Here is a 23958-nt window from a genome sequence, read left to right on the forward strand (position 1 = left end):
GCAATGAGAAGCCCGTGCACTGCAATGAAGAGTAGCCCCCACTTGCCGCAACTAGAGAAAGACCGCATGCAGCAACGAAGACCCAACGCAGCCAAAAATAAATAAATAAACAAAACAAAACAAAAACAAATTTGTTTTCTCATAGTTCTGGAAGCTGGAAGTCCAAGATTAGGGTGCTGGTAGGGTTGGTTTCTGATGAGACCTCTCTTCCTGGCTTTCAAACTCCTTACTGTGATCTCACATGACATTTCTTCTATGTACATGCATGCCTGGTGTCTTTTCCTCTCAATAAGGATAGCAGTCCTATTAGATTAGGACCCCACCATTATGCCCTCATTTAATGTTAATTACCTCATTAAAGGCCATATCTCCAAATACCATTACAATGGGATTTAGGGGTTGAACTTATGGATTTTGAGGGGACATAATTCAATCCATAACACCAGGGTTTGCTGGTTTTATTTTTTGTTTTGGAAGACTGTTGTAGTCTGTTTAGTGACTTTTTAAAAACATTGATATAGTTGCATTTTTTTTAAGTTTTCTTTTTTTTTGATGTAGACCCTTTTTAAAGTCTTTATTGAATTTGTTACAATATTGCTTTTATGTTTTGGTGTTTTGGCCCCAAGTCATGTGGGATCTCAGCTCCCTGACCAGGGATTGAACCTGCATCCCCTGCATTGGAAGGTGAAGTCTCAACCACTGGACCACCAGGGAAGTCCCGATATAGTGGCATTTATGATGCCATTTTACTTTTTATTTTCTATGTGTCTCATTCTTTCTCCTTCCTTTATTCCTCCTTTGCTGATTTTTTTTTTGGCCATGCCACGTGGCTTGCAGGATCTTAGTTCCCCGACCAGGGATCAAACCCATGCCCCCTGCAGTGGAAGTGTGGAGTTCTAACCACGGACTACCAGGGAATTCCCTGATTATTTTTAAGTGGATATTTTACACTGTAATATTTTAATTTTTAAATAATTTTCACTGTATGTTTAGTGACTTTTACAAACTGTTTTGTGTACACCATGTTCCTTTTGGTTGTAGTCACTGAAGTCTCTGTTCCTTTTGCTCATGTTCAGCTAATGTTTTGACAGATTTTCTTGAATGCCAGGAGATAAAGACAAAACAAGGGATAACAAAAGAAACATAAAAGAGAAATAAAATCAACCTCTCCAACCAAACACCTTTTCCAGCTTTTGCAGATTGGCTCTGTGCGGGGGCACTCCTTTAACAGGCTTGCACTGAACCTAAGGATAAGCCCAAGGTGAAAGCTGAGAACTTCTCTCTTGCCCTGGACATGGACGTGGGTATCTAAATTCACCTGCATCCATGGGTGCTTTAGGGTGCTTCCTAATTTTCCAAACAATCTCCCTCAGCTTTTCCTCTCAAACTTTAGGTAGTGTATTGTCTTAGCCAAATCTTTTGCCCCAGGCATCTGTAGGGTTTTATTGCTCCTTGCAGTATTTTCCAGCAATGCCCACAACTATTCCATCCTGAGTTCCAAGTTTGGAAACTAAAGATTGGTGTCTTGCATCAGTCCTTCAAGTTGCTCCCAGACAGGTTAGAACAGACATACACAGGTCCCATCAGAGTAAGTTCTGCTCTGCTCCAACTGGAACTAGAGAGCAAAGTCCCACAGGGGGGAACATTGTCTGCCACCACTTCAAGACTGACACTGCATCAAGTAGTGGGTATGACAAGGGCAAGTAAAACTGCCAGAAAGTTTTCCTATCATTTTCAAATTTTCTTTTTCCTGATTCAATGTTCACTTGGTTGCTATAAACAGTTGACTGTTTTCCAGATTTCTGACAAACTTGGTTCTGTTTCTGCTATTTTTAATTTTTTAATATTTCTGTGAGGGACTTCCCAGAGGTCCAGTGGTTAAGACTCCATGCTTCCACTGCAGGGGGTGCAGGTTCGATCCCTGGTTGGGGAACTAGGATTCCACATGCCATGCAGTGTGGCCAAAAAAAGAAAATATTTCTGTGAGAGGACAGGAGCTTAGAGTTGCCTGCTCAGCCATTTTGTTGATGTAACTCTTTTAATTTTGAAAGATAGTTTTGCTGGTTGTAAAAATTCTTCATTGATAGTTTTCTTTTCTTTCAGCCTTTTGCATATATCACCTTTATATCTTCTGGCCTACGTGGGTTCTAGTGAGAAATAAACTGTTACTCTTATTGAGATTGTCTTGTACATGATGAGTCATTTTTCTCTTGCTGTTTTCTAGATTTTCTATTTGTCTTTGGGTTTCAAAATTTTTTTACTTTAAACTGTCTGGGTATGGCTCTCTTTGCATTTATCCTATTGGAGTTCGTTGAGCTCTTGGATATATAGCTTAATGTTTTTCATTAAATTTGGGAAGTTTTCAGCCATTATTTCTTTGGATACTTTTTGTGCTCCTTTCCCTCTTTTCTCCTTGTGGTACTTCCATTACATATATGTTGGTTTATTTAAAGATGCCCTACATTTATTTGACTCTACTAACTTTTCTTCATCCTTTTCCCTCTCTATTCTTTGGATTACATAATTTCCATCATGTGTCTTTAAGTTTGCTGATTCTTTCATCTTCCAGCTTAAATCTACTGTTGAGCATCTCAGTAAATTTTTCATTTAAATTATTTTACTTTTGAACTCCAGAATTTCCTATTGTTGGGTTTTTTTTTGGTAAATTTTTGTCTATTGATTCTATTTGACAAAAAGTATCATTGTACTTTTATTGCTTTGATCATGGTTTCCTTTAGTTCTTTGAGCATATTTATTATAGCTGCTTTGAAATCTTTGCCTGCTAAGTCCAACCTGTGGTCTCTCTCAAAGGCAGTTTGTGTTACCTGATTTTTTCCCATGTATTGATCATACTTTCATTTTTCTTTGCATGTTCCATAATTTGTTATTGGAAATTGGACATTTCCGATAACACATTGTAGTAACTCAGGGGTACTGATCACTCTGCCCTTGGGGCTTTTTTTTGGCTTGGTTTTTAGTTTAGAGACTTAGCTGTACTATTTAAATGAAGTCTATTTCTGCTTCAATGTGAAGTATCTGATGTCACTCTTCAGAGCATGAAGCCTTGAACATGCATACAGTCCCCATGGGATGACATAATTTTAGCAGGCCTCTTTATTACTGTGTCTTTCCCTTATATCTGTTAAACTGTCTGCCTCTGTTAGTATAATATCCAGCCATTTGCATTTACTAATTGCTGGGTGATTGCTCTATTTATTAAAACAGTGACCTGGGTCATAAATTGCTGTACAGTCTGATCCAATTGAATTTGGGCATTTTTGCAGCAGTAGTCTTTGAAACCAGTTTTTGAAGTTTGTTCCTACTACAGGAGGGCTCTTGTTTGCTGTGTAGGGGTGGAAATTTTTTCCTTTCCCCCTTCTAGGTTATTTGGCTGGTCTAATAATTAAATTGATATGACAGGTTAACGAGAAAAACAACAAAAGTTTAATAACATGTATACTTCCTGCATACATGGGAGATACCTAGGAAAACTGAGTAACTCTCTGAAATGGGTGAAGTCGTCGCCTTAAGTACTATCTTCAGCTAAAGACAAAAGATGTTGGGGGTGAGAATCACTTATGGGAAGTTAACAGGAAAAGCATAGTAGTTATACAGATTGAAGTCATTGCCTCTCCACTGAAAAGAGTTTTTAGAGATTTAGAGTCATCCTTCTCTTCCTGGTACAGAAAGGGAGACATGCTTACAAATAGAGATTTCCCTTATAAATGTAAATATTTCTTACAAAAGGGTAAATTCTACTCAGTTTTCAGAGCTTCTCTCATGTCTACTGTTTTTTTTTTAATAACCAGCTTAAGATAGTCAATATGCCAAAGAGTCATATTTTGGGGTGGCAAAATCTGCTCCCCTTCAGTTGTCTCTTTCCATGATTCTCCCTGTTAAACATCTAGCTGGTCTATGGCTTATCTTATTTCTCTAATGGAGCTATAGCATTAGCTATATATACGCTATATATTATGCTATTTATATACTAAAATCTCCATTGCTTTTAAGAGCACCATTAAGCTTGAATTACCCTACATTGTATTCCAAATAAATTCTATTCTCTTGGGGAGAGCATTGAGCTATCTGTTCTTATTTCCTGCCTCTCATCCTTGGGCAAAATCTCTATACCGCTGCCCCAGAAAAGCTGGCAGGAAAAGTGGCCCACTTCTCTCAGAGTGAAATTTCTGATTTATGAGCAGGACACTGGTTGGGGGTAGTAACCTCTGGTCTTCTTGGCTTACTTTTCCTGGAGCTCTCTCCTTGGCTGCCTCTCCTTGCTGCATGAGCAAGCCTGTGTGAGGATGATCAGACACTGGTATTCTCAGTCTGCCTTGCCTGGGGTGGAACTTCTGTCCCACAATTGTGGGCTGGTGGATGAAGAGTCCCAAAGTTATCAACCACTCTTGCCTAGGATAGAGCTTCTGCCACATGGAACTGGAGGGTGGGATGAGGGTGGTCTCCCACTCCAGGGCAAATTCCGTAGCCTTCACCGGTAAGTTGTGGGGAGAGGTAGGCTGCACCTGTTTGGAGTAGAGCTTGCAACATGCTGAGCCAGTGAGGGGGTCAAATGCAGGGAGCAGGTTGTGTTTCAAATGCCATAAACTTGCTGTTAGTAGTGAAATGTAGTAGATTTTCTTACATCACTGTTTCTTCATTTGCTATATGCTCATAGGAGAATTCCAAGAGACTTAAAATGCCTGTTTTAAAAATAATTTTTGATGGGGAAAGTGTCTGTGGAGGTTTTCACACCACTACTCTGGAATTTATCTCCTTTGGCTATTATTTCTTCAAAGTGTTTCTCTGCATCCTCCCCTTAGAACAAACAATTACTTTTATATTAAGCAGCTTGGAGTTGTCCCACAGCTCAATGATTGTATGTTCTTTCTATTTCAGTCTTTTTTCTTCTGTTTAATTTTAGATAATTTCTAAACAACTTGCTATGCAATCAAGTTCATTAATCATTTTTCTTCTGTTTCTAATGATCTGTTAATAGCATACAGCACATCTGTCATCTCTGTCATTTTTTTTAACTATAGTTCAATTTTTATATTTTTCATGTTTCTTCTTAACATGCTTATGTTTTCTTCTACCTTTTTGAACATATGGAATATAATTATAATAACTGTTTTAACATTTGTTTTCTACAATTTCTATTATCTCACTTCTGGGTCTGTTTTTACCATTAATTTTTCTTTCCTTTATTGGTTTTATTTTACTGCTCATTTGAATGGCTGGTAATTATGTATTGAGTGCCAGATACTGTGAATTTTTTCATGTTGGGTGCTAGATATGTTCTTTTCTGTTTTTTTTTTTTTCTAATCTTTTGGCCATGCAGCATGTGGGATCTTAGTTTCCTGACCAGGGACCAAACCCGCGCCCCCTGCATTGGAAGCGTGGAGTCTTAACCACTGGACCGCCAGGGAAGTCCACTAGATATTTTCATTACTGTTAATTCTTTTTTAAATTAATTAATTAATTTTATTTTATTTATTTGGTTGCATCGGGTCTTAGTTGTGGCAGGCAGGCTCCTTAGTTGCAGCTCAAGGGCTCCTTAGTTGTGGCTCATGGGCTCCTTAGTTGTAGCTAGCCAGTTTCTTAGTTGCGGCAGGCAGGCTCCTTAGTTGCAGCTCGAGGTCTCCTTAGTTGTGGCTCACCAGCTCCTTAGTTGCAGCACGTGGGCTCCTTAGTTGCAGCAGGTGGGCTCCTTAGTTATGGCTCATGGGCTCCTTAGTTTTGGCTCGCCATCTCCTTAGTTGTGGCATGCATGTGGGATCTAGTTCCCAGACCAGTGATTGAACCTGGGCCCAGAGTCTTAACCACTGCACCACCAGGGAAGTTCCATAATTCTTGAGTTTTGTTCTGAGACACAGTGAAGTTACTTATGAACAATTTGATCTTCATAAGGCTTGTTCTTAAGCTTTGCTCAGTAGGTCCAGAGTACCCTTTAGTCAAGGCATAATTTTCCCCATTACTCACTAAATACCCTTGTGAACACTTACAGCTCTTGGTCCATGAGTTACCAGTTTTTTCCACTCTGGCTGGAGGCAAAATGAACTGTTTCTGGCCCAGAGATTCAGAGATTGTTTCCTGTGTTCCTTTTGGATAGTTCTTGAGGGTCTCCACTTTGAGAACCACTGCCATGTAGCATAAATTCACACAACATTAAAAGAGTTATTTAAACTTTAGGCATGCAATTTGCAAGATCCAACAAATGACAGGGGGTTTGAGAGTAAAAAAAAAAGGCATAATGCTTATAATAGAAAATTCTCCTTAAAAGCCCATTTCTGACATTTAAAAACCAGTGTCAGTGTCACTAAAAATAACACTGACATGAACTAAATATTCCAACAGCTGTCATCTTAAAACTCCTTGAATTTGATGAGAAACATTTGGTCCCCTGTTGTCTGAAGAGAAGACTTTATATAGTACCTGCTGTGTACATAGCCGATCTCTCTGATATCCTTAGCAACAGCCATTCTGCTGCTCATCCAACTGCTCCAAAGCCTTGGGTAATAGGGAGGAGGATTATGGAAATAGCAAATTCTGAAAATATAATAAACTCAGCCATAGACTTTGCATTAATTGGTAACCTGTAGCCCAGTTTGATAATGCAACACAGTATCACATACAGGTTCACTTATTTGATTTGATGATTCTATAAAGATGGGACACAATTTAAAGTAGGAATTCTTAACTAGAATATATGAACATATTTCAGAGTATCTGGAAACCCTCTGAAATTATAAAATTCTCTGTGTGTTTGTGTGTGTGTGTACTTTTCTGTGGAGAGTGTCCATAGCTTTCTTTAGATTCTCAAAGGAGTGCATGACCAAAATAAGATTTAGGGTCCCTAGTTTAAGGCAACCTCAAATGAGTTCAATTTCCCTCTCTCCCTCTCTTCCTACTACCCTTTTTTTCTTTCTTGACAATAGTATTCACAAAGGTAATAGCTCATAGCAGTGAGAATTATTATAAAGAAGTAGATTTAAAGCTGGATTGGGTAGCACTAGAAAGACTCCATAAAAAATACATTGTTTTATTTATCAACTAGGATTGTAGTGTCTACACCCTTTGAAAACAGTCATATAAGGGCAAAGTTGTTTCTGACGACTTTGGTTGAACTGAACTTGTCTAAAACTACCAGGTGAGTAAAAAGCAGAAAACTTCCCAAGTTCATGATAAATGAAAGTATTTAAAAGTAATGTTTATATATAGAGCTCCAGGTAGTTTTGTTACAATAATCAGACAGAGGCAGTGATAGAAATGCAAATCTGAAGTTCTCTGGATCAGTATAGACATAGAAGAGGTAAGTTAATTTTACCCACAACAAAATTACAACTTTAATAGATTGATAATATGTAGGTAGAAAATAGAAGGCTTCAAAGTTTAGGGGAAATCATAATCAAGTGGAAAATAGGTTAAAATGTTAATGTTTCCCATCTTGGCTTATTTCCCCCAGTATTCCCCCTTAATTTTTTACAACTCACAGAACCCTCAACCCTCAGTACCCAGTAGCCCTGCCACACACACACTTATGATTCAGAAGCCACTTCAGATTTGCATTTGTACTCGTTCCCTCTGAACTACATTACTCTAATAAGTGCTTTCTAATTGTCCAGGGTAATTTATGTATGGTATGACAGTGGATTGGTAAATATAACTTAATAACAATTTCTGACTAATTGGTAGCCCACATTCTTTAATGCTCCAATAGCAAAACTTTTGCTTTCTTTGTACAATGAATTGCATTTTATTTTCCTTGAAATTCTTATATACTACAGCTATATTTATTTTAGAGTTTGCCAATGCCAATTAAAGAATGTTGCTTGCCATCTGGCTCTACAAAGCTTAAGTCACTGGACACTGTAGTCACTGACCTTTAACACACCCTGAAATGAGTTCAGGGTGGAGATCAGGAATGAGGCACTCTGGGAAAAGCTGGCAGAACAGGCCTTCAGATAGATATTTTCAGTAGGAAGTTTTATGAACCCAAATTCTTGCATCTTCTCATACCTAGAAAAGCACTAAAATCATTAATGGAGACAACTGCTCCTCGTGACTAGCAGCAACCTTCTACTGAGATGTGTGCTTAATTGCACATACCCCCTTCACCAAAATCACACATATACTGACCTCCCCCAACCCCCCCAACCTCTTCAGAGTAGTTCCTCAGAGCTATCTGAGAGGCTGTCTCATGGGCTATAGTCCTTAGCCCCAAATAAAACTGAACTCACAGCTCTCACATTGTGGGGTTGTTTTTTTTTTTTTTTTTTTTTTTTTTTTTTGTCAACACCAACATTGTCAGGATCTGGGTCTAATATTGTGCTAATTTGCAAAGTTGATATAAATACTTCAGTTAAGGTTTATGAGGAAAATTTCTTTTAAAACCATAAACATATTCAAATACTTTTAATAAAAGTTTGCTTAAAATGTACTTTTTACTATCATAAATTTTCCACCCCGTGAAAGTCTAAACAATGAAACATGCTACTGTGTGAGAATGAGTATTTTAACATTCAAAAAGAAACTAATTTTTCAATGTCCCTACATTTGGTGAGAAAATTAATTTGTAAATTTTGTTGTTTATAACATGAAGAAAATACATGTCTATATCTTTACGCATTCCTGTATGAACCCTTTTACGTATATCTATAAATTAAAGCTTCCTTTTAAACATCTATGCCTTGAACTTCCTTAGTAACCTCTACTCAAATAAGATTCCTGTAAAAAGGTCTCCTCTTTTATGCATTTTTAAAATCTAGAATCATCAGCTACCTTTGTTTCTGGTATTTGAATTTTTTACATTGTGTTTGTTATGCAAATTAAAGCTGTTTATAGCTGATGCATTGGAATAAATGAAATGGGAGTTTTCAACTGAGATGTTCTGAGGTCTTTACCTAGTCAAAGTAAGTACTTTTTAAATAAGCTTAATTGGAATAAAAGACTTCTTTCTGGTTTGTGTTGTCTGACCTCTACAGGTTGGGCCTTTCCAAAGTGATTCTCCATTATTATTTAGTCATGGTCAGCAATTTTGTTCCAAACTTCAGCTTTCAGTGCTCTGCATTTTCAATGACTTCTGCCTTCTTGTTGGCTAATTCTGTCTGAAAATGATTTTTTTGTGCAAATGAAGCATCTATTGAGGGGAAGCTTATCTGAGGCTTACTGAATAAGGGTCTCTCCAAATGTTTCTCTGAGGGTAAGATATAAATTAGGAGCAAGTGGACCACTGTAATCTTTTCTCAGCATCATTGTATTTTTTTTTCAGGTAACATGCATCTGGAGAATAATAAACATAGTCTTCACTGTAAGAAAAAGGAAACCAGAGTTCATATCACCCTTAGACATATAAGTTTTCTTTTTCTTTTTACTTATCACAATAACAGAGGGAAAGGCAAAAGATGTGTGAGGCTGAGCAGACTGAACTTGATTAAATGACATTAGACTAGTCAGCATTCTATCTAAAAGCCATTGCTGCTAATTTCCCAACTAATATCCATGTAGGAACATAAGAAACACTGAGCACAGGAACGGGGCGGGTGTTTGGAAGATGAGATGTTGCAGAGGAGTCTACATGCCACATACAAATCAACCTGGGAGTGAATAAACTCCACTATTACACCCATGAAATGAGAAGTATGGAAACTTCCATCAAGGTGGTCTGAAATTTTAGCCTTTGCCAACATTGTTTAACAACTCCATAATATAGAAAAGAAATGACAATTTTATGCATATGCTTTTAATAAAGAACTTAGGAAGATAAAGCTGGTCAGTATTTGTGGGTATTTTTGTAGCAAGACACATGGTTTTAAGAATATTATATACAATTACTTTGAGCAGATTGGTGGAAAAAAGGGTTTGTAGCAAATTGGCAACTTGAGCGTAACTGCTGAGGTCTCCAGTGCTTTTCTTTTTCTGGCTCTCCAATGCATGTCATATATTACCAAGACCCAGTACAAGCTTTCCTGCTGCATTAAGGAATACATTTAATAGTTTTGAACACTGTGTGGGACACAGCCCTAGCCCTTTTGGGGAAGTAAACGGTCATGGGTTGCATGCTATTAGGTGCCATCCATTCATTATTATATTACATAATACCTGCATGCAAAAGACTACAATTTAATACGGTACATTATAGCTCTGGTTAAAGAAATGCAGATGTACCATACCTCATAAACTATTTACTACTGATTGGATGGAACTCGTGAATTTTCAAAGAACATGAGACTTGTGGAAAGGTCTAACAATCTTGTCACATGCCTTCTGTGACTCTGATAGAGGCACAGAACATGTCTTTGGCACCAACTGAGTACCTTAGCTACTCTAGGAGCAGAAGTTTTAGAACGTATGAATGGAATATTCTTCACCTGCAGTGACTGTTGGACTTTTTTCTAAGAGGACAGAGACTCATTCCTTTAAAGTATTTGCTCCTGATGACCAGGCAGCCTGCTTTTGGGGTACTGTGTGTGTGCACACATGTATAGATACATATGTGTGATGATAGGTGAAAGGGATAGGCTTTGCATGACTGTTATATTCCTATGAATTTGGGCCATATTAAATTTCAGGTGCACGTTACAATAATGTATATTCAATATTCTTATACCTGCTAGGATTGTGCTTAAATCTTCATTAATCTCAATGTCTACACTTTGTGCAACTTGGCATAAACATGAGGAAGCACATTCTTTTCTCTGGCAAAGACAATCCTGAGAGTGGGCTCTATGGGTGCCAGAGGACATAATGGCACTGGCTGATGCCACACAGTGTGAAATATATGTGTCACATGGGGCCAGAAGGGGAAAGAGGCACATATTATACTTCTATCACATAGAAAATAAGAATTGCATAAATTGCATACTTTCAGATTTTGGACAAAGTGAGACTCTTCTGAAATGTGGTCCTGCCCCAATTGCTCTCAGTGTTCTAGGCTGCTCCATGGTTATTCCAGTACTGGGAAGCCAAGTCACTCTAACGGTGCACTGGACATGGCAATTGTGAGTTCTGTCCCAGACAGCTATGTGCTTTTGGAGGGTGCTTCATTTCTTTTGTCCTTAATTTTTCAGGTTGTACCATGGGGAAAATCACTTCTATTCCACCTCTTTCCAAGGACATTGTTGGAATGAATGGAATAACATTAATTACTCTAAGTTCTGCAAGAACAAATCATCAATGAGAGTGTGGAAGAAAGAATGGAGCACACCGATTTGTTTAGAAATACTGTTCTGGTTAAACTTTGCATTCCATTCCTGCAATGAAGGATATATAAGAGCACTGGGGAGTTACATAGCACCTTTCACCTGTATGATCCTAACAATGAGTGTCTTTGTTTTGCAAATGGGGAAGATGGGTACCAAAGATTGGGAAATGAGATCCCACAGAGGTTACTGGACATGGCCCCAAGGAAAAGCAAGCAAAGGAGCCAGATAAGGGTATGCTAATTATCAAACAAACCTGTCTGTCTTCCTTATAAATAGTCAACCAGTTGGGGGGGTGGTGTCTAGGTATAGAAGTCAATACTCAATGACCTATAACGGGGATAGTATCAGAATCTATAAGCTATTGGAATAAAGGTTCAGAGATAGGAATAGGGTTTCTTTATTTCCCTAAGCCCCCAGGTAAAACCCTGATTTATTTGGCCTTTTGAAGACAGTGTAAGTCTGTAAGACATTAAACAATCAACTTTGCATTATAGCTTTCCTGAGCTTTACCCTTCCAGTGCTTTTTTGTAGTTCCCTGACACTGTCTTTTATTACCTGATTTCTATGAGTGCTGAGTGCTGATACACTCTATTCATTAAATAAGTTCTTGGTTCCTTCCTGACTTTGAATCATAGTTAGCGGCTATTCTGCCTAAACTCTTGGCAGAAGATGATGGATGGGAAAGATTGCTTTGAGGCCTACTGGCTGTGGAGTAAGCAACAGCCCTACCTTTAGGAAAGGTGCATTTCTACATGAATATAAGGCAAGGCTTGGCAAACATAAGACCATGTGGATGATCAAATAAGCTTTCAAGATAAACCCAAACAAGAGAGTGTTTTAAAGGGAAAGAGGAAGGGGGAAAAAAATCTTCCCATCATCTGAACATACACGACTTCTTCATGAAACCCAGTGTGCATAGTCCTCTAGGCTGGTTCTTGGCATCTGAGTTTGAGAAACAGTCCCTGGCCCTAATAGATTTAGTCATGTCTAGTATCCTCTCAAATGAAATGCTGGCCACAATCACAATCCATTTAATTTATGCTGAAAGTCTTACCATGACCAAAATTACCTAGAGGATTCAAATGAACAGGTCTTTCGTTGCTTTAAGTAGCTGAATTGCTGACATTCACAGCTCTACTGGAATCTGAACACTGAATTGTTTGTGGCAGGCAATTCTTTTTTACTCAAAAAGGTTTTAGGGGGAATAATTTAGCAAAACTAACATCCCTCTAGGAGCTCAACAACTTGTTATCAGTACGATGCCTCTAACTCACTGATCTCTGTAAGAGTTGGGACTTCTATTGTTAGCAGCTGGGCACTATGACACTGACTGAGAAATGAAAACCATCAATACTCTTAGGTATTATTATTATAGAGAAGCAGCATTAATGTCCATACTCATTGATTCAGGCACTAGGACTAAAATAAAGGCTTATTATAAATAAATTGGGAAATGGATGTAAACTATCTTAATGGCTGCACTACTACTGGAACTAAAAAAAAAAAAGAAAAGAAAAGAAAAAAGAGAAAGAATTGGCATATTACTATTAGGTTTTTCACTATCTGTACACTAATCCCTGTTGTGAAAAAAAGTATCTTTAGTGCTAATTCTTAGGCTAATTTCAACTGTGAAACTTCACCCTTATTAACAGTATTGTAATTAAACCTGAACATCACCCTTAAACCCCTTAACAAAGCCAATGGTCCATAACTTAGGTTTATAGTTTTTCTTTCATCATAAGAGTAATTCATAAAGGCTAAAATAAAGCTAGGTAGCAGAGAAAAGAATAAATGTTACTGGAGAATTTTACCACAGTCTGGCATTAAAAGTCTTTAAAACACCAATCATTATGTTAAATAAAATGGAAATCTGATTTGATCTTCTCTCTTAGCTGTGGTGTTTTCAGGAATACCACACATCTATGACAGAGAACAGGTTTTACATAGTTGTTCAATTCCCAGTTTGAGGACCTTGATCACAGTGTTGAATCTCCCTCTTGAATTTTAGGTACCTGATATAGGGAAGGTGTTCACAGCTCAGCAAATATTTAAATTGCTATTAAAAAATATGATTGAATAAAAACTTCAGATTTTTTTTAAGCTTCAATTTTCACAACACCACAGAAGAATTTTGTGTAAATATGCTGCACATATGCATGCTTATAAATGCACATGTGTACAAGCAGCAAGCTAGTCTGATTCCCCTCAATAAAACAAAGACTCTATAGATATGATTAACAGTCTTTCCAGGGGAGTTAAAGACTCCAAGGAAGTCTTTTGAGTTCCCCTTTACCTGACAGGAGGAATGAAAAGAGCCTCTGGAAAGATAAATATGTTACATTTAGGCTTTCACAGATGGGGAGAGGGGAAATGAAGAAAGAAGCAGAGGAAGACTGGCTTGAATTAATTGCTACCAGATTGATGAGTTCAGCTAGTAAATTAAATAACCTGTAAAGTCCTGAAACATCTATCTGCACAGCAAGTATTTGATGGGATGCTTTCAAATTGTGAAGCTTCCAATCTGCCATGGTGACTTATTTTGAAGATTAGAATGGTTCCCAACATTGAACTCTGTAAGCTTCATTGGAGATAGAGGGTCCTGGGAATGAAAAAAAGAAATTCACAGGTGAGCTAAACTACTGTAAATATCCACATGGTAACATCCATTGACAATAATATGCAACTGTTATATATTTTTGAAGAGTATGGGTCAGCACTGAAAAATATTAAGTGAAAAAAGCAGGATGCAAAATTACATATACAATGTTATACTTATTTTTAACCCAGAATCTTTATCTGGAGCAAAGAGCAATGAAATACACTAAGTTGTTGAAAGTGGTGGATTCATGGGTAATTTATTTTCATTTTCTCTACTTTCTACTTGTATTTTCCACATTTCCTCTAGTACATATACATAATAATTTGATAATGCAAAAATATTTATTTCTGAAATTCACAAGAAATAACATAAGCTTTGAAACTGGGCAATTCTGAATTTGAATTCTAACTTTGCTATTTGCTATCTCTGTGATTCTGGACAAATTAGTTTCTTCATCTGTAAAACAGGCATAACAAAATCTAACTAAAACAATATCTGGCATATAGTAGGTATATAGTAGGTACTCAAGCAGCTATTATTAGTATAAGCTTTCTGGAAAACAATTTGGCCATATATATTAATGGTCTTTTAAAAAGTTCATAGCGGTAGTTTTGCTTCTAGGAGCCTATCATAGGAAAATGATTATAAATGAGGAAAAAGTTTAAGTTCAATGATATTATTGGCAGCCTTACTCATAATAGTGAAAAACTGAATAAAATCTTAATGTCGGACAGCAGAGAATTGGTTAAGTAAACAATGGCATCTTGATGTAATGGGAAATTACTTTCAGCATTAGTGAAAAAAGCAGAATTCAAGCTGGAGAGGGTATGGAGAAAAGGGAACCCTCTTGCACTGTTGGTGGGAATGTAAATTGATACAGCCACTATGGAGAACAGTATGGAGGTTCCTTAAAAAACTAAAAATAGAACTACCATTCGACCCAGTAATCCCACTACTGGGCATATACCCTGAGAAAACCATAACTCAAAAAGAGTCATGTACCAAAATGTTCATTGCAGCTCTATTTACAATAGCCAGGACATGGAAGCAACCTAAGTGTCCATCATTGGCTGAATGGATAAAGAAGATGTGGCACATATATACAATGGAATATTACTCAGCCATAAAACGAAACGAAATTGAGTTGTTTGTAGTGAGGTGGATGGACCTAGAGTCTGTCATACAGAGTGAAGTAAGTCAGAAAGAGAAAAACAAATACCGTATGCTAACACATATATATGGAATCTAAGGGGAAAAAAAAAAAGGGCATGAAGAACCTAGTGGCAAGACGGGAATAAAGACACAGACCTACTAGAGAATGGACTTGAGGATATGGGGAGGGGGAAGGGTAAGCTGTGACAAAGTGAGAGAGTGGCATGGACATATATACACTACCAAACGTAAAATAGATAGCTAGTGGGAAGCAGCCGCATGGCACAGGGAGATCAGCTCTGTGCTTTGTGACCACCTAGAGGGGTGGGATAGGGAGGGTTGGAGGGAGGGAGATGCAAGAGGGAAGAGATATGGGAACATATGTATATGTATAACTGATTCACTTTGTTATAAAGCAGAAACTAGAACACCATTGTAAAGCAATTATACTCCAATAAAGATGTTAAAAAAAAGCAGAATTCAAAACTGAACACAATATGGTCTCAATGTTTAACAAATATATTCATATAAAATATCGATGGAATATAACAAAATGTTAACATGAGTTACCTTCAGGTGGTGGGATTATAGGTGATTTAAATTTTCTTCATAGTCTTTTCTCTTTTCTTTTATGTTTAATATACTTTTAAAATTATTTCTAACTTTTCCTCTTGGCCATGCTGTGTGGCTTGCGGGATCTTAGTTCCCTGACCAAGGATTGAACCTGGGCTCACGGCAGTGAAAGCATCGACTCCTAACCACTGGACCTCCAGGGAATTTCCTAACGTATTTTTTTATTATAAAAGCAATTTATGTTCATCATAGAATAATTGGAAACTATAGAAAGGGATAAAGAAAAAAATGACCTATAATCTCAGAGACTGTTTCCCACCCTCCCTCCTTCTCATTTATTCATTTGACAAATATTTATTGAATACTTAGCATGTACCAGGCATTGTGCTAGAAGCTGGCACTAAAATGTGAACAAGACATAGTGACTGCTCTCAAGGAGCTTACAATCTAGTTTGGGCGACAGAAAAGTAAGTAGGCTATTACAACACAGAATAAAAGGGCTCTCATAATGTTATTATAGTGGCACCCAAAAGACATCAGTCAGTGATATACCCGAGTAAATGATGTGGAGGCTGAAACCTAGAGAATAAAGACTATATAGCCAGCTGAAGGAGACTGGAATGGAGGAGGTGGGAGGTTGCTGAGGAAGCATCCCAATCATGGGAAGCATCAGTGGCATGTTTGAGGGGCTGAAAGAAGTTGAGGTGTGGCTCAAGTATAGAATGTGGGGATAGAACTGGTGAAGAGGAAGCTTCAGAGTTGAGAATCTGGAGAGATGAACAGGGGCTGGATCATAAAAGGGCTTGTAAGCCATGTTAAGGAGTTCAGACTATGCTGAAGCCAACAAAAGAGCCATTACACAGCTTTAAGTGTTTCATTATTCTAGTTGCAATATGGAGAATGGACTGGAAGAGGGGCAAGATGGGAATCAGGAAAATCAGTTAAAAAGCTATTGCAGTAACACAGATGACAGACACATGGTCTGGGGTCATGGTAATCAGGCTAGAAAAAGTACACGGTTTCCAGAGATATTTAGGAATTACAATCAACACACCTTAGTGAATAATTAGATGTGAGTGGGAGATGAAGGAGAAGGAACAAAACAGGTAATGGATTTTGGGGTGGGTGAAATTGAAAGGTACTTGGTTATTCAGGTCTGGAACTCAGGAAAGAGTTCTGGGCTGGAGATACATATCCAGTAGTTATCAGCATACATATGCCCTTTAGCCAAGAAATGGGTAGATTCCCTAAGGAATGAGTAGATTTATGTGATGGTCAGGAGAAAACCTAGCAAAGTTTGGGAAGACACTGTCTTAAGAAGGAGATGTCTGATGGTAGGGGTGGGGGGAAGAAGGGTGTAGGAAGTTCCAGAGAAGCATGAGAGAAGGATTTTTTAAATTTAAATGTAGTAAAATTAACTTTTGTTTGGTTTACAGTTCTGTGAGCTTTTACACATGTGTAGAATCTTGAAACCACCATCTCAGATACAATGTAGAACTTCCTCCGCTCCCTAAGCCAGGCAACCACCAATCTGTTTTCTCTCTATGTATTTTTGCCTTTTCCAAAATTTCATACAAATGGAATCATATAGCACATAGCCTTTAAAAAAATATTTTTGTTTTTTTAAATTGAAGTATAGTTGACTTACAATATTATATTAGTTTCAGGTATACAACATAGTGATTTGATATTTTTATAGATTATGTACCATACAAAGGTTATTACAATATTATTGACTACATTCCCTGTGCTATGAACCGGGATTTTTTTCACTTACAATAATGCATTTTAGGTTCATCTATGTTGCTATGAGTATCAATTGTTCATTACTTTTGATTGCTGAGTAGTATAATTTGTTTACTCTTTACCCATTGAAGGACATTTCGTTTGCTTTCCAGGTTTGGGCTAGTATAAATAAAGCTGCTATAACCATTCATATACAAATTTTTGTGTGAACACAGGTTTTCATTTTCTAGGGGAAATATGCAGGAGTAGGATTACTGGGTCATATGGTAAGTGTATGTTTAACGTTATAAGAAACTTTATAAGGAACTGTCAAACTGTTTTTCAGAGTACCTGAGCTATTTTGCATTCCCACAAGAAATGTATGAGAATTCCAATTGTTCTGCATCCTTATCAGCACTTGGAATTATCCCTATGTAAAAAACAAAATTACCCATTCCAGTATGGGTATAAAGGAATCTCCTTGTGGTTTTAATTTGCATTCTCCTAATGGCTAGTGATATTGAGCAGCTTTCCTTCCCCCCACCTCCTCAATGGATATCTATATTTTATTTATTTATTAAAAATTTTTTTCTTTTTTTAAAAAAATTTGTTTATTTATTTTTTGGCTGCATTGGGTATTCGTTGCTGTGTGTGGGCTTTCTCTAGTTGCGGCGAGCAGGGGCTACTCTTCATTGCGGTGCACGGCCTTCTCATCGCGGTGGCTTCTCTTGTTGCGGAGCACGGGCTCTAGGCACGTGGGCTTCAGTAGTTATGACGTACGAACTTCAGTGGTTGTGGCATGCAGGTGTGCAGAATTTCAGTAGTTGTGGCTCGCAGGCTCTAGAGCGCAGGCTCAGTAGTTGTGGTGCAAGGGCTTTGTTGCTCCACGGCATGTGGGATCTTCCCAGACCAGGGCTCGAACCCATGTCCCCTGCATTGGCAGGCAGATTCTTAACCACTGCATCACCAGGGAAGTCCCATGGATATCTGTTTTTTAAAAGTAACTCCACTGCCATACTACCAATTTTCAAATGTGAATGACTATATTTTAACAAAGACTTTTGGCACTAATTTCATAGAATATTCACAATCAATTTAAATTTATTTTAATTGAAATATAGTTGATGTACAACATTATGTTAGCTTCAAGTGTACTACATGGTGATCTGACATTTGCATACATTATGAAATTATCACCCTGATAAGTCTAGTAACCATCTGTCTCCATACAAAGTTATTACAATATTATTGAACATATTCATATTTAAGGCCAGTGTTTATTGATTTTGTGTGGATGATCTGTCTATTGATGTAAGTGGGGTGGTAAATTTCCCTACAATTATTGCATTACTGTCAAGTTCTCCTTTATGTTTGTTAATATTTGCTTTATGTATTTAGGTGCTACTATGTTGAGTACATATATATTTATAATTGGTATATCTCTTGGTTGGATTGATCCCTTTATCATTATGTGATGTCCTTTTTTGCCTCTTGTAACACTCTTACACTCTTTGTTTTAAAATCGATTTTGTCTGATGCAAGTACTGCTACACCAGCTTTCTTTTAGCTTCCATTTGCATGGAATACATTTTTCCATCTCCTTACTTTCAGTCTGTGTGTGGCTTTAGATCTGAAGTTGAGTCTCTTGTAGGGAGCATATGTATGGGTCTTGCTTTTTAATCCATTCAGCCACTCTATGTCTTTAGATTGGAGCATTTACTCCATCTACATTTAAAGTAATTATTGATAGGTATTACTTATTGCCATTTTGTTAACTGTTTTTGGGTTGGTTTTGTAGTTCTTTTTGTTGTTCCCTTCTTTTGCTGTCTTCCCTTATAATTTAATGACGACCTTTAGTGTTTCTCTTTTTTGTGTATGTATCTATTATATGGTTTTGGTTTGTAGTTGCCATGAGGTACATATATAACAACCTCTCTCTATATATGTGATTATTTTAAGTTGATGATCTCTTAAGTTCAAGTGCATTCTAACCATCTTACATTTCTACTCCTCCCCACCCCCAGTGTTTATTGTTTTTGGCATCATATTTTACAACTTTTTGTTTTGTGTATCCCATAACTACTTATTGTGGATATAGATGATTTTACTGCTTTTGTCTTTTAACCTTCCTACTAGATTTATAAGTGGTTATTCTACTACCTTTACGGCATGTTTGCCTTTATCAGTGAGATTTTTCTTTTCATAATTTTCATATTTCTAGTTGTGGCCTTTTTTGCTTAGAGAAGTGCCTTTAACATTTCTTGTTAAGCTGGTTTAGTGGTGCTGAACTCTTTTTGCCTTTGCTTTGTAAAACTTTTTATCACTTCTTCAAATCTGAATGAGAACTTTGCAGGGTAGAGTAGTCTTGGTTGTAACTTTTTTCCTTTCATCACTTCCAGTATATTGTGCCAATCCCTTTTGGCCTGCAGAGTTTCTGCTGAAAAGTCAGATGATAGCTTTATGGGAGTGCCCTTGTACATAACATGTTGCTTTTCTGTTGCTGCTTTTAAGATTGTTTTATTTTAATTTTGCCATTTAGATATAATGTGTCTTGGTGTGTGTTCATCTTGTTTGGGACCCTCTGTGCTTCCTGAATCTGGATGTCTTTTCCTTTCCCAGGTTAGGGAAGTTTTCAGCTATTATTTCTTCAAATAAGTTCTCTAACCCTTTATCTCTATCTCTTCTCTTTCTGTGATCCCTATAATGAGAATGTAGTATGCTGATGTTGTCTCAGAGGTCTCTTAAACGATCCTCATTTTTCTAAAAGCTCTTTTTTTCTTTTTCTTGTTCAGCTTGGGTGATTTCCACTATGCTGTGTCATCTAGATCTCTGATCCATTCCTCTGTGTCATCTAATCTATTGTTGACTCCTTCTAGTGTTTCTTATTTCAGTTATTGTATTCTTCAACTGTATTTGATTCTTCTTTACATTTTCTAACCCTTTGTTGAAATTTTCACTGTGTTCATCCATTCTTCTCTTGAGTTTGTTAAACATCATTATGATGATTACCTTGAACTCTTTATCATGTAGATTGCTTATCTCCATTTCATTTCATTTAGTTCTTCTTCTGGGGTTTTATCTTGTTCCTTTGTTTGGAACATATTCCTCTGTCACTTCATTTTGTCTAATTTGCTGTTTTTATTTCTATGTATTTGGTAGGTTGGTTATGTTTCCCGATCTTGGAGAAGTGACCTTATGTAGGAGACGTCCTATGGGGCCCAGCAGCATGCTCCCCTCAGGTTACCAGTGCTATATGCTCTAGGGGTGCCCCCATGTGGGCTGCATGTGCCGTTCTGTTGTGTCAGGGCTAACTACTGGGGGTGTGTTGGTGGGTAGGTCTTGATCGCAGTCTGGTTGGCTGTGAGGCCATGCCTTGTGCAGTAGCTGTGGGCCCACTGAAGTGTGGGATAGGCTTCCTACATGGTTGGCTGTGTGGCCCAGAGGGGTTTGGAGCTGCTGTCAGCCTGCTGGTAGGTGGGGCTGAGTCCCCAGTGCTAAGTCTGGTAGGAGGATTCCAAAATGGTGCTTGCCAGTGCTGGTATTATCACGATAGAATGAGGTCCCCAATGGCTGCTGCCACTGTCTCCATTCCCCAGGTGAGTAGCAGTTGCCCCCCTGTCTCTCCAGGAGTCTCTCCAAGATCAACAAGTGGGTCTGACCCAGGCTCCTTTCAAACTACTGCCTCTGCCCTGGGACTTGGAACATGTGGGATTTTGCATGTGCCCTTTAAGAGCAGAGTCTGTTTCTTACGGCCTTCCAGCTTTCTCAACCTAAGCCCTGATAGTTTTCAATGTCAGATGTTCTGGGAGCCCGTCTTCCCAGTGCAGGATGCCCAGGCTAGGGAGCCTGACATGGGAGTCAGACCCCTTGCTCCTTGGGGAGAAGCTCTATGATTGTGATATTCCTCCCATTTGTGGTCGCTGACCTGGGGGTGTGGATTCTGACTATACTGCGTCTCTGCCCCTCCTACCCATCTCATTGTGGTTCCTTCTTTATGTCTTTAGTTGTAGGAAATCTTTTCTGCTAGGCTTCAGGTCTTTTTCATAGATAGCTGCTCTGTAAGTAGTTGTAATTTTGGTGTGTCTATCGGAGGAGATAAGTTCAGGGTCTTCCTACTCTGCTATCTTGGCAACCACATCAAGCATGTTTTCTTATGTTTATTTCCACTTCTTTGGTGAAGTGTCCATTGAAAACTTTTGCCCATTACTTTATTGTGTTGGTTTCCTTACTTTTGAGATTTTAGAGCACTTTACATATTCTGGATACAAGTCAGTTACCAGATATGTGTTTTCAAAATATTTTCTCCCAGTCAGTGGCTTGTCTTTTTATTCTCTTAACAATGTTCTTCTCAGAGAATACATTTTTAATTTTGTTGAAGTCCAATTTGTAAATTTTTTCTTTTATTATATTACTTTTGACGTCATATCTAAGAACTATTTGCCTAACTCAAAGTGATAAAGATTTTCTCCTACGTTTTCTTCTAAGATTTTTATAGTTTTACATTTTACATTTAGGTCTATGATCCATTTTGAGTTAAGTTTTGTATATGTTGTGAGGTGTAATAGTAGAGGTATGTCCAATTATTCTATCACTATTTGTTGAAGACTGTATTTTCTCCATTGAATTACCATTGTATCTTTGTGTAAAAATCAGTTGAGAATCTTTATATGGGTCTATTTCTGTATTTTATTTTTTATTCTGTTCCATTGGCTTATGGGTCTGTCCTTTGGCTAATACCACACTGTCTTGACTACTGTAGCATTATAGTATGTCTTAAAATTGGACAGTTTGAGTCCTTCAGTTATGTATTTTTTTTCAGAATTGTTTTGGCTATTCTAGTTCCCTTACTTTTCCATTTAAATTTTAGTGTAAGCTTGTCTATCTCTACAAAATATTTGATTAAAATAAAGCATTTTAATTAAGATTGTATTAAAGTTGTCTATCAATTTAGGGAGTATTGACATCTTACTTATACTGAGTCTTCTGACCCATAAGCATAGTATGTATCTCTGTTTATTTAGGTCTTCCATGGTTTTTTTCATCAGCGTTTTACAAGTTTCAGCATACAGATACTGTGTATGATTTGTTACATTTATATCTAGTTATTTAATTTTTTGAAGTTACTGTAAATTGTATTGTGTTTTTGATTTTGGTTTCCCAGTTGTGCATTGCTAGTGTATAGAAACATAATAGATGTTTGTGCATTGATCTTGTATGTTGTGAACTTGATAAACTCACTCATTAGTTCTAGGAGTTTTTGTAGATTCTTTGGATGATCTATGTGGACAATCATGACATCTGCAAATAGAGATAATTTTACTTCTTCTTTTACAATTAGAGTGACTTGTATCTCCTTTTTTAGCCCTATTTCATGTGTTAGGACTTTCATTATGATATGGGATTGGAGTGATATGAGAGGCTATATGAAGTTGTGGTTAATAAAGGAAAAAACTACTGGTAAATAGTGAGGACTTAACAGGCCAGTTAAGGTTGGAGGCCACAAATGGGTAGTCTCAGTTGTGTTATTTCTAATCAGCTGCAATTAGTATTTATAATCAGTTGTGTTATTTTTGTAGTGGTTCTCAGCAGCCTGAGTATAGAAATGGAGAAGGCAGACAGCTGGATTGAATCTGGAATTTGGATTTTTGCTGGCTAAAGCAATGGAGTTAGGGAGAAAAAAATATTGGCAAGAGAGAGGTTGAAGTATTAAGGCTTGATAGAGAAGGAAGTAACCCATGTAAAAAATTTGTTTTTACTTATATTTTTGGTATAATTCCTTTCAGTGTTTTTCTACATATGTAGATACATTTTAACACTTAAAAGTTTTTAATTAAATTAAAAATGTAATTTTATAATGTTTTCAAGGTCCATCCCATGTTGTAGCATGTATTCTTTTGGTTGCCAAATGACGTTCCATTGTATGGATATGCCACATTTTATTTATCTACTCATCAGTAGATGGATATTAGTGATGTTTCCACTTTTTGGCTATTATGAATAATGCTGCTGTGAACATTTATGCAGTAGTTTTTGTTTGGACATATGTTTTCATTTCTCTTGGTTATATACCAAGTAGTGGAATTGCTGGGGCATATGGTAATTTTATGTTTAACATATTGAAGGACTTCCAAACTGTTTCCAAAGTGATTGCACCATTCTACACTGCCACCAGAAATGTATGAGGATTGCGATTTCTTTACATCCTCACTAACACTTGTTATCTGTCTTCTGGATTATAGCCATCCTAGTGGATATTAAATGGTATCTCATGGTTTTGATTTGTATTCCCTAATAGCTAATGATGTTAAGCATCTTTTCATGTGCTTATTGATCATTTGTATATGGAGAAATGTCTATTCAGATCCTTTGCTCATTAAAAAAGTTGTATTATCTTTTCATTTATAGAATTGTAAGAGTTCTTTATATATTCTGCATACAAGTCTCCTATCAAATATTTGATTTACAAATGTTTTCTCCCAAAAAATCACATATCATATGCTTCTGTGGAATCATGGATTATATTGAGTGTCCAGAATAGGCAAATCTATAGAGACAGAAAGCAGATTAGTGGTTTCCTAGGGGTGGGAGTGGACGAATGGGGAGTGACTGTTAATGAGTATGGGGATTCTTTTTGGGGCAATAAAAATGTTCTAAAATTGATTGTGGTGATGGTTGTATGACTCTGTGAATATCCTAAAAACAACTGAA

General features: G+C 37.3%; 1 protein-coding gene across 2 annotated transcripts in view; it reads right to left on the reverse strand.

Annotated features, from left to right (window-relative positions):
• Positions 1–9271: 9271 nt before the first annotated feature.
• Positions 9272–23958, reverse strand: part of ZDHHC15 (zinc finger DHHC-type palmitoyltransferase 15) — a 125853-nt gene continuing 111166 nt past the window's right edge. For both annotated transcript variants that reach the window (XM_036839132.1, XM_036839131.1), the window contains one exon: positions 9272–13800. In XM_036839132.1, the coding sequence (XP_036695027.1) occupies positions 13782–13800 (19 nt within the window). In that variant the 3' untranslated portion in view covers positions 9272–13781. The remainder of the gene's footprint in view (positions 13801–23958) is intronic.

The sequence above is a fragment of the Balaenoptera musculus genome, chromosome X, assembly GCF_009873245.2.
Source record: "Balaenoptera musculus isolate JJ_BM4_2016_0621 chromosome X, mBalMus1.pri.v3, whole genome shotgun sequence".
Taxonomy (NCBI): Eukaryota; Metazoa; Chordata; class Mammalia; order Artiodactyla; family Balaenopteridae; genus Balaenoptera; species Balaenoptera musculus.